Source organism: Cataglyphis hispanica, chromosome 11 (assembly GCF_021464435.1).
Source record: "Cataglyphis hispanica isolate Lineage 1 chromosome 11, ULB_Chis1_1.0, whole genome shotgun sequence".
NCBI lineage: Eukaryota > Metazoa > Arthropoda > Insecta > Hymenoptera > Formicidae > Cataglyphis > Cataglyphis hispanica.
In genome coordinates, this window is record NC_065964.1 from 1,424,459 (window position 1) to 1,440,931 (window position 16,473).

General features: G+C 29.5%; 2 protein-coding genes across 5 annotated transcripts; one reads left to right on the forward strand and one right to left on the reverse strand.

The window, feature by feature from the left end:
- Nucleotides 1-707: 707 nt before the first annotated feature.
- LOC126853009 (uncharacterized) lies at nt 708-1,934 on the forward strand. The gene is made up of 4 exons (XM_050598382.1): nt 708-1,095; nt 1,178-1,313; nt 1,429-1,485; nt 1,604-1,934. Exons 1-4 carry the CDS (start codon nt 758-760, stop codon nt 1,754-1,756), a joined length of 684 nt encoding a protein of 227 aa, XP_050454339.1. The 5' UTR covers nt 708-757; the 3' UTR covers nt 1,757-1,934.
- On the reverse strand, nt 1,665-6,705 carry LOC126852987 (actin-related protein 8). 4 transcript variants are annotated; one of them, XM_050598342.1, is made up of 10 exons: nt 6,651-6,705; nt 6,274-6,359; nt 5,988-6,155; nt 5,732-5,930; nt 5,433-5,635; nt 4,908-5,252; nt 4,311-4,457; nt 3,798-4,017; nt 3,593-3,721; nt 1,665-3,390 (listed from the first exon to the last, which is right to left on the reverse strand). In XM_050598342.1, the coding sequence occupies exons 1-10, from the start codon at nt 6,688-6,690 to the stop codon at nt 3,218-3,220; spliced, it is 1,710 nt and encodes a 569-aa protein (XP_050454299.1). In that variant the 5' UTR covers nt 6,691-6,705; the 3' UTR covers nt 1,665-3,217. The 4 variants fall into 4 exon arrangements, with proteins under 4 accessions (XP_050454299.1, XP_050454298.1, XP_050454297.1 ...); XM_050598341.1 differs by having other exon boundaries at nt 1,665-3,120; nt 3,222-3,390; nt 5,433-5,930; XM_050598340.1 differs by having other exon boundaries at nt 5,433-5,930.
- Nucleotides 6,706-16,473: the final 9,768 nt, after the last annotated feature.

Sequence of the window (16,473 nt, forward strand, 5' to 3'; positions counted from 1 at the left end):
GTGGATTGTATATCTTGAAACAAAGTGAAAATTAGAGTAATGAACAGATTTGCTAGATTTTAACAAATAAAATCATAGATGCACCAATAATTCTCACTTTGTATTTTCACATTGTTTTAAAATATTATACAATCAACCCGCTCATTTACCATTTGTTTACAGACAGTCCAAGTGCGCATGAATCTGTTCCGTTTTTCTATGCACAGTGTAACGTTCTGCCAATTTTCCCCGCTTGAGGCAGTTCATGCGCTCTCATGCGCTATGGTGTCATGGCGCGGTATTGTGGTGGGAGATATCTCATGCACGCATGAACGGCGCATGAGTTGAAACGGAACAATCTTATGCGTTCGTATGCGCATCATGCGAGAAACGGAACGCACCCGCGGGGAACACATAAGCATGGAGCACACACTTTTGCATAAGCGCATAACCATAAACATAAAGAAATTGATTGGTCCACAAATGTATGCATAAGAAAATGAACCAATCAATTTCCTTATGCTTATTGTTATGCGCTTATGCAAAAGTGTGTGTTCCCCGCTTATGTCTATAATCTAGATATACTATGTCTATGGTTCTGTACATACTTTTTGGGGTTATGTATTTCATAGAGTTAGCGGTCTAGTATTATATAGAAGCTGTGTATATTTATGGGCGTCTCTCAAGCTTCTCTCTGTATACACACACACACACAACACACACACACACACACACAATACACACATATATATATATATATACATATATTTCAAAAAATATGGAATATACATTAGAAGATGCTTTCGAAACGCTAAGAGATAAGAAAATAGAACAAGAAAAAAAAATAGAAGATTTAATAAATAAAATATCAAACAATGAAGTTTTTACTCTGAAATCATTAAGTTCACTGGAGGATGTGAAAATGAAACAAAAGAGACTATGCCAAAGCTTGCTAAAAGAAATTCAACAAATTGAACCTGAAGATTATCCAATTTTAAGAACATCTGATTTACGTGTAGAAGTAATGACTGAAATGGAAGAAGAGATTCGTAACATGCAAGAGCTCCTCAATAGTCTAAAACAGAAACTTTCTGATATTCAGGAAGATATCATATAGTAAGTATAACAATACAAATTGTAAGTATAAGAATGCAATAACTTTATTGCAATTTGTGTATTATTATCATATTTATTACAGTTTAAAAAATAAAAAAGATGGGCTTGTGAAAATGCGAGAAGCTTATTTTGATATAGCAGAGACTTTTGCAAATGAGACTTATGAGAAAGAATTTGTTGTAACTAAACGTATATTTCAACAAGTGAAGAAGGATTTAGTATGTAAACTTGAGAAATTTGTTTTATATATTTTTTATTAGATAAAACTATACTTTTATTCTATGTCACATGGAACAAAAAATCAATACTTTATTTGGTAAACTCTTTTTACAGTATACTGTGGTTGATACAATTTTTTCTGACAATGAAGGTTTCAAGGAATTATTAGTAGTAAGCAATATTATTTTTATAAAACGCAATCTATATTTTTTATAAAAAATTGTTTAATTGTATAAATGTACAAAATTGTATTTTAATAATATAATTATAATTATATGAATAATTTTAGGCACTAACATCCGCTTATATGAAAGGAGGAGATGATATCTATGTAAATGTTACACCAAATATTTCGTTTTATATAAATTTTTTAATAGAAAATAATATAGTACAATATCACTATAATGACAAAACTAAAATTAGAATGACCGAATTATTATAATACATCTAATAAATATTAATTGTATATTATATTACAAATTGTTTTATTGCTGATGCAGCTGATAATTTGTTTTAAAAAATGTATTTTTCTGCTATAATAATTTATTTTATATTCATATTTTAATTGCAATTTTAAATTGTTTATCTTATCTGTAATAAATTGTTTATCTTATCTGTAATATGTTTACACACAATACACCAGATGACAAGTACATAAGAAATCTTAAATTGTAAATATATATAAAAATAAATTTAATTAATACTGTATACTATTTTATATATAATATATTATGACATCATTTATGTGTAATACAAATATGTATATATATATATATATATATAGTGTAATTAAACAAACACATATGAAATACTATCAGATACAGAACAACAATGTGCCTGTCTACAGCAGAAAGTCAGCTCCAATTTCCATTGTATCTTCTTTGTTTTCTGTTGTAGACAGACACTGATTAGTTAATTTTAACATCGTATAACAATGAAAAGAAAGCTCATTGTCAGATCAAAAAATGATTCAGGATTTTTCGATTTGGATTATTTTGTATCTGATAATATTGTCCATATGCATTTGTTTAGCTACATTCTGTGTACATACATACATACATACATACATACGTACGTACGTACGTATGCGTGCGCGCGCGCGCGCGCGTGTGTGTGATAAATATAATAACAATTAATAAGTGATATAACAATTGTGAGCAGAGATATTATATTCGTAAAATCACCTATGAAGTTTATCATTGGTGAATTTATAAAATATACACGATAAGAACACAAATGTCATTCAACTTCACTTTTCTAGTTTTTATTCTTACAAATCGAGATGTTATGTAGATTGCTTAATCAGAAAATATAACCAAGTATAAATCGCGTAACATATACTCGAGACGCGAAAATGCAACATATTAATTATTTGAATAAATATTATGTGCATTGACACATTTTCTGAAGAGCATTAGAATGGAATATATTAAAATGCTTCTATCAAAAAAAATGGAAACTCTATTCACAAAATTTATAAGTTGTGAGGAAAAATAGTGGATATAGAATATATAAGTAACTGCCAATTATGAGAAATTAATATGTAACAAACATAAAATTTTATTGATAAATGCTTGATAATTAACTTGATATTCTTAATTTAATATTTTCTCTATAATTTTTCTTAATTTTAGAAATCAATATTACAAAATGGATGTAAAAAGTAAAATATTCCTCTATTATAGCAGAAATAAGTTTCAGATTTTTTAATCACACAAGTTTCAGATTTTTTAATCATCAATCTCAATAAATGAGAGAATTTCTAGATTGTTTTCACTTTTTTCATTTTTCTTGTAAAAAATATATCTAATAATATAATATACTATAATTAATTATTACACTATAATTAATATATTATAATAAATTATTATATTATAATTATTAATAAGAGAGCAAGTATTTTTTACCACAAAAAAGGAGATCTTTCCCTTAATATTCTCACTCCCCAGCGGTGCCATTCGGTTCGAGCAATCCACAACTCCTGTGCTGATTCCAAGCAGCTCAAAATTCCTGCTCCTTTCCAGGTCGTCATACCAGGATCCATATCCTTCGGCTGCGTTATAATATCTAGTTGTTCTACAATAACAAAAAAAGAAAAAATCTCGATTTTGTCTTTTAAACAATAGAAGGTTTACAACTATCTAATATTAATGGGGCACAAATCAAAAAAGGCTTTGATATATTTTATTCTATAAAATATCATTTAGTCTAGATATTACTCTATGTATAATTCTGTATAAAAAACATAGTCATATAATTTTCTTTTGAAAATACTTACCAGGCCTGTACATATAAGGTGTCTGAAGGGATATTCGATTGCGAAGCCATGTGCCAATACCCTTAAACTTCAAACCCGATCCGACGACTAGCACGCAACTATACATTTTTCTTTTGAAATCTTCATTAGCTATAGAAACAAAAATTATGAATATTCACTTTTAGTTATAAATTCATTTTCGATGAATAAATAATTTTATGCTTACAACATCGTTCAATGCTTTGTAATATGGCTTGATCAAGACCCAATAATTGTTGTGGGACTACAAAATCTCGAGGAGCTTCTAAATCGCGATTAGACAAACTAGGTGCAGTATCGCCGACTGCGTCGACTACGACATCGTCTTCGCCCGCAGTTGTAGGTACAGTCGCCGTTTCCTCCTGCATTTCTGATGAATGATCTAAAGATTCTTTCATTCCACGTCTCTGCAATAAAAATAAATTTAGTCGAATTTAAATGATACTATTAATATGTATTCAAATAGAAACATGTTCACTTATAAGAAAAATATAAAATGATATTCTCTCAATCTTATTTAATAAAGTTTTCATATAAATATTAAAAATACATTTTTTAATGTTTATCTTTGTTTTATATAAAAAATTAATATGTACATATTAATTAATTAATTTTTTTTTCTCTAAATGATTTTAGGAAAATTTTACATAATATTACCAGCACATATACATATATTTGTTTCAAAAAAAAAGATACTTACACTTGTTTCTCTTAAATAATTTTCATCATAAGGATCTTCTGGATCTCCTAATGATCGTTTTTGAACATGAACATTATGAGTTCCAGTAATCCTAAATAACTCAGGTTGAAACAAGCTCAAAGGTGCTATTAAGCATTCATCGCCTACCTATTGCAAGATTCATACAATTTTATTATATATTATTATATATTATATATTATACAGGATGTCCGGCAAAGAGTGTCGCACGGCAACGAAAAGTTTGGCCTTTCGATGAAAGGGATACGCGCAAGATCAAACTTTTCGTTGCCGTGCGACACTACAAAGCTCGCCGCTGTCACACCTAGAATGTATATCCTATGATCTAGCCGTGCAATAGTCGCGCGAAACGCGTGTTCATTTGCCAATTCTTTTTAATTAATATTTCAATAATTATTGTGAAAATTGCAAAATGGTAAAGGATTTTTCTGTTCAATTTACTGTGTTCTATTCTATTTACTCTGTTCACAACCGTTGACACAATCTTTGCCGGACACCCGATATATTTTATATATGTATACATATATATAAAAGAAAAAAATTTCTTTTTCTTTTTATAAGGAAAAAATAAAAAGATACCTGCAAAGTATATCTCTCTGTTTGTTGTTTTGGCTTTCTAACAACAAATGTTTTCTCTTGTGAGCCACATACATTTAAATCCACGTGACAGAAATCTATCTTTAATTGATCCAAAAGCAATGCATCCAATTTGTTGACGGGATCGCATAATTTGTACGGAAACGCGGATTTTTGCAAAAGCCAGAAAAATGTCTGCGTGACATCTGCACCGCCATAATCCATACGTACTCGTGTATCTTTATGAGAAATTGCATCTTCCACACATGACACTGATATCTTCTGCGCTCCAACATCTACCACACATGCATAACCCAAACCCGCACCAAACAACGCGCCTACATGATCCTATCAATGATAAAACAAGCGTTTATACTTTTATTTCAAATTATTATTAAGATATAAAACAGTTGATTAAAATAAAATATTAGATAATATAATAAATAATTTATAAAATTTTCTTTTTGTAAGAATTATATATAAAAGTAAATAGTAAATATATTAGCAGTATTATAAGTAGAAACTGACTTGTAATAGAATGCAACGACCAAAACCAATTTCGTCCAATAATAATGTAGTCATTTCTTTCAAATAAGGTCGATGATAGATATCAGGTACAACAAGCACTGCACGATAGTGTTTCAAATCCCTCAAAGGAATATCCAGCTTTTTGGTCAGCACATATTCCCAGATCGTTTTTAAATCTGCCATAACCGCCGTTAAACTGCCGCCTGGACCCATATGTATGTTAAGTTCACCTCTTTTATAAGGAAAATGGATATTAAAATTGGATTCTTCCTCTGGATCTAATGACAAAATATCATCACCAACAACTATGTCACGATCAGTTTTTGTCCATTTCATGTTACATGGAGAAGAGATTTCTGGTATGGATCGGCGATTGAAAGCTGCTATTTGTTGTGGTGGAGTTGCATACCTTCGACTTCCATCCGATTGTAAACAGGATTGTAAAGTATGTGATACCTGAAGTCGAGACTCTTCCATTGCTTGCGTTAACTCCTTCGTCTATAATGATTATGCTGATAACAAAATTCTATTGTCATTTGATTTATTTATACTCACTAATATTACAGCTGGTGGCAAAAAACTATCCTTGTATTTTATTCCATTTGGTAAACGTCTCCTTGCCACTGCATGTAATAATGTAACAGGCTTTAGGTCAGAAGCACGACCCATACGTAGATACATAGAGCCAGGATGAATAACAATGATAGTTTGTGCTTGGATTTGCTGAATAAAGATTGCTTATTATGCATATTTCTTAATAAATACAAAAGGAAATAATATATAATTTCAAAAAAAATCAAAATTCACTTTACAAATGTTTTTAATATAAAGATATAATTACTTCTACTTCCTGATAAACCGGCATTTTCAATGTAATGTTGAAAGCTTTGTTTGAGTTTATTCCTCTTCTTTTATCATTATTTATTTCTTTTACAATGTAATATCAACACAAAATATTCAGTATTTATACTTTCTTCTTTACATATATATATATATATATATATATATATATATATATATATATATATATATATATATATATATTCTTATTTTTTTTCTATTTCAGTATTTTATTTCAATTTTCAAAAATTGTCAACAATAGTTCATATCTTTATTATCTAAGAATATTAATATAAGAATATAAGAAATTAATATAAGAATATTAATAATTAATAACAATGAGAAGTCTAAGAGCGGCCATCCCGGCGTTTTTCGTACGATAGCTCTCAATCCCGTACAGCAGCGCCTCTACGTCCATTTTACTGCCGCTTGGAACTACATAGCCACGTCCATTTTCAGGCAAATAACATAGCCGAATGATTCATTTCCGTGCTACGTCCACTTTTCAATTTTGGTTCATGTTTGTGCTACATCCACTTTTCGATATTGTCGATAATGATAGTACACAGTACACTGATCGCTAGACAAAGAGAGATGATTGCGCCGTCTTCGTCTCTCTTTTATCGTATATGTGTAGCGTCCATGAAGGCACAAGCACGTCATGTTGAGCACACGGATGCGATTGTTGGGAGTTGGAATGAGATAATATCAGACAAGGAACGACAATCACATGCTGTCCTTGTTTTTCTATCGTATCGCTTTACGGGATTCGGGCTGAAAATGTTGTTTAGCCTTTTGTGATAGAAAGCAGTAACGCAACAAGGCTAAGCTTGTTTTGCCCCACTTTTTGCAAATTTTTTATTGACATACATACATGTGAATATATATATGTTTAAATTATAATTAAAATTATACAATGCAATTAAATATTGTATGATTATCAATATTAATAGTCGAATAATAGGTAACAGAATAAACAAATACAAAATATGTAAGACACGGGTGCTTGTTAAGCGGGGAGCACACACTTTTGCATAAGCGCATAATTATAAGCATAAGGAAATTGATTGGTCCACAATTGTATGCATAAGAAAATGAACCAATCAATTTCCTTATGTTTATTGTTATGCGCTTATGCAAAAGTGTGTGCTCCCGGCTTTCGACTTGATGATTTGTTGCTTTATGACTATCGATACTTTGTATATCATATTAAAGGAATAGAGAAATAGCACAAAAATTATTTAGTTGTCATTTTTGTATAAACTTTATTCTAAAAATATAACAAATTTTAAAAATAATTATATTTTTCAAATGCATATGAGTTCACGATAAATTCCCAGATAACCAAGTCTGTTCAAACAGATTTTGTTAAATGTCTGCTACAAATTTTTGTCAGCAGAAAGACTGCAGACTATATACAAAATCTGTTATATCAAATAATGATAGCACAACATCAGCAGAAATATTACAAAACCTACTGACATAATTTGATAACAGATCAGTAACAGAAACCAAGCAGAATTTGTACAGAATTATTATAGCAGATTGGCAGCAGAAATTGAGCAGGATCTGCGCAATGCAATTTGATGTCAGATTGGCGGCAGAAACCGAGCAAGTTTGCTCATTTTGATGGCATATTGGTAACAGAAATCGAGCAGGGTTTGCTAACATGACATGATATCAGATTAGCAGCAAAAACTGAGCAAGATTTGCGCACGTGCATTCTGACAACAAATTGATAGCAGAAATCAAGCAGAATCTACAATAATTTATTGAAACAGTAGTTTATTTGCTTACTGCTATGCGACGCAGTAGCATTTCACTTTCTACATCTCGTACTTAAGTCTTGTCATGAGCGTATATGAAGCCTGCAAAATGCGGCTAACAACATATATAATTATTTCTATCGATTCAATTTTTTATACGATTCCCATACAGGGAATTCAGATATTGAACTGATTTTTGAAAAATCGGACAGATAAATGTCTGATTTCACTTATTCGGACAATTTCTGTTCAAATAAGCAAAATTATTTAGTTATTATTTATGATATAAAATTTATGATATAAAATAGAAATCTAACATGTAAAATAGAAATTCCATTAAATAAAATATTTAATTGTATAAATTAAATTATTTAAATTTTCCTATATTTATTACATTAATATTATATATTTATATATTATTAATACAAAAAAACAGAAAATGACGTCCCGTGAATGTGATATATCGATTATTGACATCATTTTTGGGTTTCATGAGACCTAATTTAGGATATTTAATTATTTATTTTGTGACCAAAATTTATTGTCATTTTGTTATTCGGGATTCTTTAAATGTTTAAATCCATTTAAATATCCTTTTTATATAAATGTCTAGTAGAAGCTGCAGAATCTGCTTGATTTCTGCTGTCAATTTGTCAGCAGATTATGTTAGCAGACTCTGTTCGGTTTCTACCGCCAATCTGCCGCCAAGTTATGTCAACAAAGTCTGTTAAAATTTTTCCGCCAATCTGTCGACTTATTATATTAGTAGATTCTGCCGGCAAAACATTAGCTGAATGCAAACGCAGTTGATGTCAGTTTGCTAACAGATTTTGATTAAATTTGCTACCAATCTGCCGTCATACTGCTAACATTTTGCTTAAGGAGTATTTTTGATTAAATATTAATCGATTTTTTTAATATTTTTTTACAAATTAATCGATTGTTATTTAATTTCATTTCAAAATAATCGATTGCATGTAATCGATTATATAAAGAATCGATTATTTTTATTGATATCGCCCATCACTAGTACGCACGTACCTGATAGTTATGGTACTGATACGTAGAGTACGACGTTCGCTCACTGTACTAGTACCGTGGGAGTAATTTGTTATCTGGGTCAGTGTACTATCGCTATCGACAAGTCGTAATATCGAAAAGTGGATGTAGCACAGACATGAACCAAAATTGAAAAGTGGACGTAGCACGGAAATGAACCATTTGGCTGTTTCCTGCCTGAAAATGAACGTGGCCATGTAGTTCCAAGCGGCCGTAAAATGGACGTAGAGGCGCTGCTGTATGTGACCAAGAGCTATCGTACAAAAAACGCCGGGATGGCCGCTCTCAGGCTATTCTCTGGCACTAATATACAATAGTGGCACTGGAGCGTTCTTTATTGCGGTGTGATATGACTCATATCTATTTTCTATTGCAGTGCAACAAAATTTAGTGCAACAGTTCATTGTATTCGCTGCATTGGGTGTTGAGCAAAGAGCAGGCAGTACAAGAACTGGACAAGTTTAAAAAGTGCGGGAGTTATAAAAATAAATAAAAGCGACAATCCTATAAAATTTATAGATATTAAAATAAATTGTTAAATATTAAAGAAAGAAAGAAAAAGAGTAAAAAAAAAGAAAAAGAGTATTAATAATAATCAACATTATTAAAATAATCTATTAAAGTAATCTACATTAAAGTAATCAATAATTTTTTTTTAAAATTAAATTATAAAGCTTAAATAAAATTATATTTATCATATTGAGAAAATCAAACTGTAATATTATCAACTTTTGTTAAATTTTGAATAGTTTTGTGTCTTTGTATAAAAATTAGTTTTTTACCTAAAAATCTATCTACAACTATCACATTATTCATAAAGTTATGTTGTTAATAATAACTTATAAAATTTATATTCAAATTAGCTGAAAACAAATAAATTAAAATTATGGAAATCGAAACAACAATAATTCAAAGAGATGCAACAGGGAATATTATCATAAATAAAAATGGAAATATTACTTGTTCTGAAGGTACTAAATAAGTTATAATGATCTAATTAAAGATTAATAAAAATTAAAATTTATGTATATCACTTCTATTTTTTAAGAGAATTAGAATTTCAAATCTATTATGCAGATATTAATTTTACTTGCGACTCGTTAACTTGCACTGTTAACAACAAACTGATATTCATTCCATTAAAAGATAATAATAATGAAATAGAAAATCAAGAAAGTAATAATTATGAAGAAAATATTATCCAAGAAAATACTGAAAATAGAGAAGACATATTTCCATGGTCAGAAACAAGCACAAAATTATTTTAATACTTGTATAAAGAAAAAGAACATTTAGTAATAACAAGAAAAATTAGAAACAAAAAAACATTATGGCAAAAAATAGCTGAAGAAATGAATATGCAAGGATATAATGTATCAAATATACAAGTAGAGAATAAATTTAAATCATTAGAAAGATTCTACAAAAACATGATAACAAATAATATAAAAACAGGATGAAGTCAAGCATCATGTCCATATGAAACGTAAATATTTTGATTAATAAAGGATTAATATAATCTATTTACATTAGATTTTTTGTAATATAAAATACATTATTAAAGAGAATTGACAGATCTAATTGCAAAAAAATATAATATTGAAGTTACTATCTAGTTGTAACAGGAAATAAAGGCCCAATATTGAGAACTGATAGAGCTATACCTATCTAAGTTTTATATTAGATAAATTATAAAATAAATAAAATAATATATACAAAAATAATATAATAAAAAATATATACAATAATAATAAAATATAAAATATATAATATATAAAATATATAAAATAAAATATAATATTAATATTATTCTTATTAATTATTATCTTATATATTACTACATTTTATTTTATATATTTTATATATTTTATATATATATATATATTATATATATTTTATATATGTATACAGGCAACATTCCAAGGCAAAAATTGCAAAAGACAAATGGGCACGACAGCACGAATTATACAAACTTGTCAAGAAAGTATGAAACAACTTACAGATCATATTCAAGAAGAAAGGAAATAAAGAATCGAAAGAGATATTTAAGTATTAGAGCAATATAAAAAAATTACACAAATGTATCAAACACATTTACATAAAATAGAAGAGCAATTAACAATAGTTAATAAAATAAGAGAAGAAAGAAATAATTTATTTAAAGCTTTTCTTAATAAGCAAAATGATAATTAAACTTTGATTTTTACTTTTAAAGTTAAAATTTAACTGATAGTTTTAAAGTTTTATGTTATTTTTTGGTTTCTGTTATTTAGCATATTTTAATATAATATTAAAGTTGTAATGTAAGACTGTTTACTTGTTTTTACATTATTCTAGTATATATAATATCCTAAAAAAATTTACCTTTTTAAAAAAAGATAAAAAAAAGGCGCCAAGTACACGCGCTATGTGAAAAAATATTATATTTAAATAATAACATTTTAAATAAATATACTTTTGTATAAAATAATTATTTAAATTTCCTATAAAAATAATGATATCAAAAAATGCATCAAAAGCATAAAAATTTATGTTATAAAATATTTTTATTTTATTGTTTCCAATATTAAGAAAAATTATATTTAATAAATCGCATTATAATTAAAGTAGTAGTATAATTAAAATAAAAGTTATTTTCTAAATAACTAAATGCACAATATACACATCTAAGGCTTTGGGATATAATTATTGAAAGAAAATTTCACATAAATTCTAAATCGCATAAGACAAACTTACATCAAAGCAAGGTACAAAAACTTGACGTGTCCGTGTCGTATTAAAACGTGTACATTTTATAAATATGTACATTATTTTGATTATTTTAATATAATATATGTAGATAATATATAAACGTAAATGTATTTATAAATCGAAATTTTAGTTGACTCGTAAATCATATATTTTTTTGATACATGCTTTTTATATAAAACTTAATAAAATTTTATATAAAATGTAAATAAGTTAGATAAAATTTTTTTTCAAATTATTCATCCTACAAGATATACTTAGCAAATCAAAAAAATTCAAATCGCATTAAATATAACATAACGTTAATTATGCATATATATTGATAGCACATATATTGTAGCATAATATATATTTTAAAACATTGTATGAGAATGAAAATATGTATGTATGTAAACAATATATATAATTAAAATTTTAGTAAATTTGTATATATGCTATTTGTATAAAACTTAATAAAATTTAATATAATATATTAAATATTATAATATTTTTATTATATGATTGATGCAACTAATTTTCACATAATACGAAATGTTGTACAACACAAATAAATTTAAGACAATATGTTTTACTGCGACCCGGGTACGCAAAGTTTTTATACATTGCTTTGATGTAAGTTTGTCTTATGTAATTTAGAATTTCTAGTTCAATCATTTGAGATCGAAAAAGAGCTTTACCTGGAAAGCTTTCCAGATATTTATCAATTTTATAGATTTTGAGGTGCTCTTTTCGAATTTTTATTTTGCCACCTCGTATCTTGCCGCTCGCGCTGCCATATTGGAAAATTGGCGCTCAAAAACAGTTTTTCGACAATATCTTCTTTCCGATTCATTTTTCGATAAAAATAGTTATGTAATAAATTAAACTAGAAAAAATTTCTTATAATTTATATCTGTATAATTTTTTTGTAAAATAAATAGTTTTGGGGTACGAGTGCCGTAAATTCTACTTCAATACGTGTATTGACAAAAAAACATATTTCCACACCACCATAAGGTAGAGCATGTGGCGTGTCTTTTTCTGTGATATCCATAGTAGGCCTAATCCACTAATGCACTAATAATATTTTAATGTATGCACTAATAATTTCGCGTACATATTCAAAATTTTGGAGAACCGGATATTGATATTGATCTGTTTGCGTCAAGCAAATGCAAAATGTAAAATTTTTTGTGCTTGGCACAAAGATCCAGAGGCCTTTGCTATCGACGCTTTCACGATTTCATGGAAGAAATATTTTTTCTTTGTCTTTGCGCCATTCTCAGTAATACATAGAGTACTGAATAAGATTCGTTTAGAAGAAGCCGAAGGAATTGTGATGGTTCCATTATGGATTTCTCAACCATGGTTTCCTATATTTAATTCTCTATTAATAAGTGATCTTATAAAATTTAAACCTTCAAACTCTTTACTCTTGTCTCCTTGCAGAATCCAACAGCACGAGTTATGTTACTCGCTTACCATGGTTATAGGTCTGCTATCAGAGAAGCATATCGAAGACGAAAACTCGCGAAACCGACATTAGAAATTCTTATAGCTTCTTTGGCTAATGGAACTATTAACCAATATAATGTCGCATTGAAGATTTGGTGGAAGTTCTGCAACGAACGCAGTTATAATTCGTATGAATCAAATGCAACATTGTTTTAAAATTTCCCATTGAAAATTTCAACAAGGGAGCTTCTTTTGGCACATTTAACTCGGTTAGATTAGCTTTATCATTAATATTATCAAATACTATTGCTATTGATCCAATAATTTACCTTTTTTTTAAAGGAGTTAATATATTACGATCTGTCGTTCTAAATATAATAAAATCTGGAACATTTCAACAATGTTAAAATTTTTAAACAATTGACATATAATTGAAAAAACAATGTTTGCATTTGATTCATACGGATTATAGCTGCATTCGTTCCAGAACTTCCACCAATTCTTCAATGCGACATTATATTTGTTAATAGTTCCATTAGCCAAAAAAGCTATAAGAATTTCTAATGTCGGTTCCGCGAGTTTTCATCTTCGATATGCTTCCCTGATAGCAAAATTATCCTGCAACCAGAGTAACTCGTGGGTAACCCTGTTGGGTTCTGTTCTGGATTGTGTTCTGCAAGGAGACAAGAGTAAGGAGTTTGAAGGTTTTAATTTTATAAAATCACTTATTAATAGAGAATTAAATATAGGAAACTATGGTTGAGAAATCCATAATGGAACCATCACAATTCCTTCGGCTTCTTCTAAACAAATCTTATTCAGTATTCTATGTATTACTGAGAATGGCGCAAAGACAAAGAAAAAATATTTCTTCCATGAAATCGTGAAAGCGTCGATAGCAAACGCCTCTGGATTTTTGTGCCAAGCACAAAAAATTTTACATTTGCATTTGCTTGACGCAAACAGATCAATTTCCGGTTCTCTAAAACTTTGAATAATTTTGTTATGTACGCGAAATTATTAGTGCATACACTAAAACATTATTAGTGCATCAGTGGATTGAGCCTACTAAGGAAAAAAACTACAGAAAAAAAACGCACATACTTTACCTTATAATGATGTGGAAATGAATTTTTTTGCCAATACACGTATTGGAATAGGTTTTGCGGCGCTCGTACGCCAAAACTATTTTTACAAAAAAATTATACAGACATAAATTATAAAAAATCTCTTCTAGTTTAATTTATTACATAACTATTTTTATCGAAAAAAGAACCGGAAAGGAGATATTGTCAAAAAACCGTTTGAGCGCCATTTTTCCAATATGGCGGCGCGAGCGGCAAAGATACAAAGCGGCAAAATAAAAATTCGAAAAGAGCACCTCGAAATCTATAAAACTGGTAAATATCAAACTCCCGGGAAACTTTCCAGTTAAAATTACCATATGATTGGACTATTATGAGAAATTTTCTTTTAATAATTATATCCTAAAGCTTTAAATATGTATATTGTGCATTTAGTTATTTAAAAATTAACTATTATTTTAACTATACTACTACTTTAATTATAATGCAATTTATTAATTATAATTTTTTTAATAATAGAAACATTAAAATAAAAATATTTTATAGCATAAATTTTTAAGCATTTTTTGATATCATTATTTTTATAGGAAACTTAAATAGGAAATTTAATAATTATTTTATACAAAAGTATATTTATTTATAATATTATTTAAATATAATATTTTTTCACATAACGCGTGTACTCGGCGTGTTCTTTTTTTTAATTTTTTTTTAAAAAAGGTAATCTTTTTAGGTGTTTTATTCCTTTTTTTTTATCAAAATCCGAAAATTTTTTTTGCTTATTCAATATACAATAGCAAAACAATGACCATGCATTCTATCATTAAATATTGTTAGATTAGATTAGATATGCTTTATTGATTCCCCTTGGGGTTACAAACTCTTACAATTTAATCACTTACATCTATCTTAACTTTAGCTTACAACTATCTTAACTCTAATTTATCTTAGCTTTACCTCTACCTATTTCTAACCTTTTTAAACACACACACACACACACACCGCTACCTGCTCTACCTTAATTTAGAACCTCCGCTTCCGGCTCTTCATCTTCTCTCTCTCTTTCTGCCTTTCCCTCTTTATCTCTCCTCCTCTTGGCTCTTATCCTTTACGTAGTTCCCAATCCGACCATTTTTTCCCTCATCATTCTCTCCCTCACATCTTAAGCTCTTTAGTTCCCTCAATCACCCCTCTCCCTCACCCTTTTCCCCCAACTTTTCCCAACATCTCTTGCCAGCCTTTCTCCACACACCAATTCACACATCTTTCCCAAACATGCTCCCATGTTTCCTCCTCCCTTCCACATAATCTACAGCTTTTGCTCTCTTCATCCTTCCAGTACCAGTTCCCCCTCATTCCGTTTCCCAACTTGTACCTTGCCATCCTTTGCCATCTACTTTCCTCCCAGTCACTCTTCAGGTATTCTGGAATCTCACTCTCCTTGATTTCGGGAAACCTGGAGAGGGAGCGGCGGAGGAGATTGATCATAAGTGCTCAGGCGAAAGAGCACAAAGGCAAGTCAAAAACACCGAACAGAAGAAAGAATCGAAGATCAGAATCAAGAGAATAGAAAAGGAAGATCAGACACGAAATAAAGGAAATCGGCTCGATATAGTCAGAAGAGTCAGATCAAAATGTTCCCGCAGCGGTCATCTTATCCGGCGTCATCCGGTATCGTCAAAGTCAGATCGATCCGAGAGTCAATCAAAAATCCGGATAAATCAATGTCAGGAAAATCGAGTCCGGACACAGATCAAACGATCACCTCGTCGATTTCGCAAATCGATAGATCAGTCAAATCATCGACGACCTCGCGCTCAGGAATCATCCGTCGAAATCAATCAAAACAAAATCCACTCTCGAAATCCGCTTGCGTCAAAAATCGGCAGTCGAAAATCAATCGTCCGAGAATCGAAAATCGCAGATCCAGAATCGTCGGAAATTCAAGATCACTTCGGAATCTCAAACTGCTTGATCAATCGAATCAGTCGGCAAATCGAGATCCGGATCATCGAGTCATCGAGTCGATCCGCTTGCATCCGCCGCATCCTTGCGCATTCGGATCCGCGACGAATCGGCGATCGGCATCGAAAATCCGCTTGCGTCGAG

Bases quoted from the DNA above. Each gene is read 5' to 3' on its own strand.
- LOC126853009 (XM_050598382.1), top strand. From the start codon at position 758: ATGGAATATACATTAGAAGATGCTTTCGAAACGCTAAGAGATAAGAAA. The intron at 1,096-1,177 runs GTAAGTATAACA...TATTTATTACAG, and splicing joins ATTCAGGAAGATATCATATA to TTTAAAAAATAAAAAAGATG. The intron at 1,314-1,428 runs GTATGTAAACTT...CTCTTTTTACAG, and splicing joins AACAAGTGAAGAAGGATTTA to TATACTGTGGTTGATACAAT.
- LOC126852987 (XM_050598340.1), bottom strand. From the start codon at position 6,690: ATGGACGTAGAGGCGCTGCTGTACGGGATTGAGAGCTATC. The intron at 4,458-4,907 runs GTATCTTTTTAT...ATCTTGCAATAG, and splicing joins CAGAGAGATATACTTTGCAG to GTAGGCGATGAATGCTTAAT. The intron at 3,722-3,797 runs GTAAGCATAAAA...TTGTTTCTATAG, and splicing joins ACAAAGCATTGAACGATGTT to CTAATGAAGATTTCAAAAGA.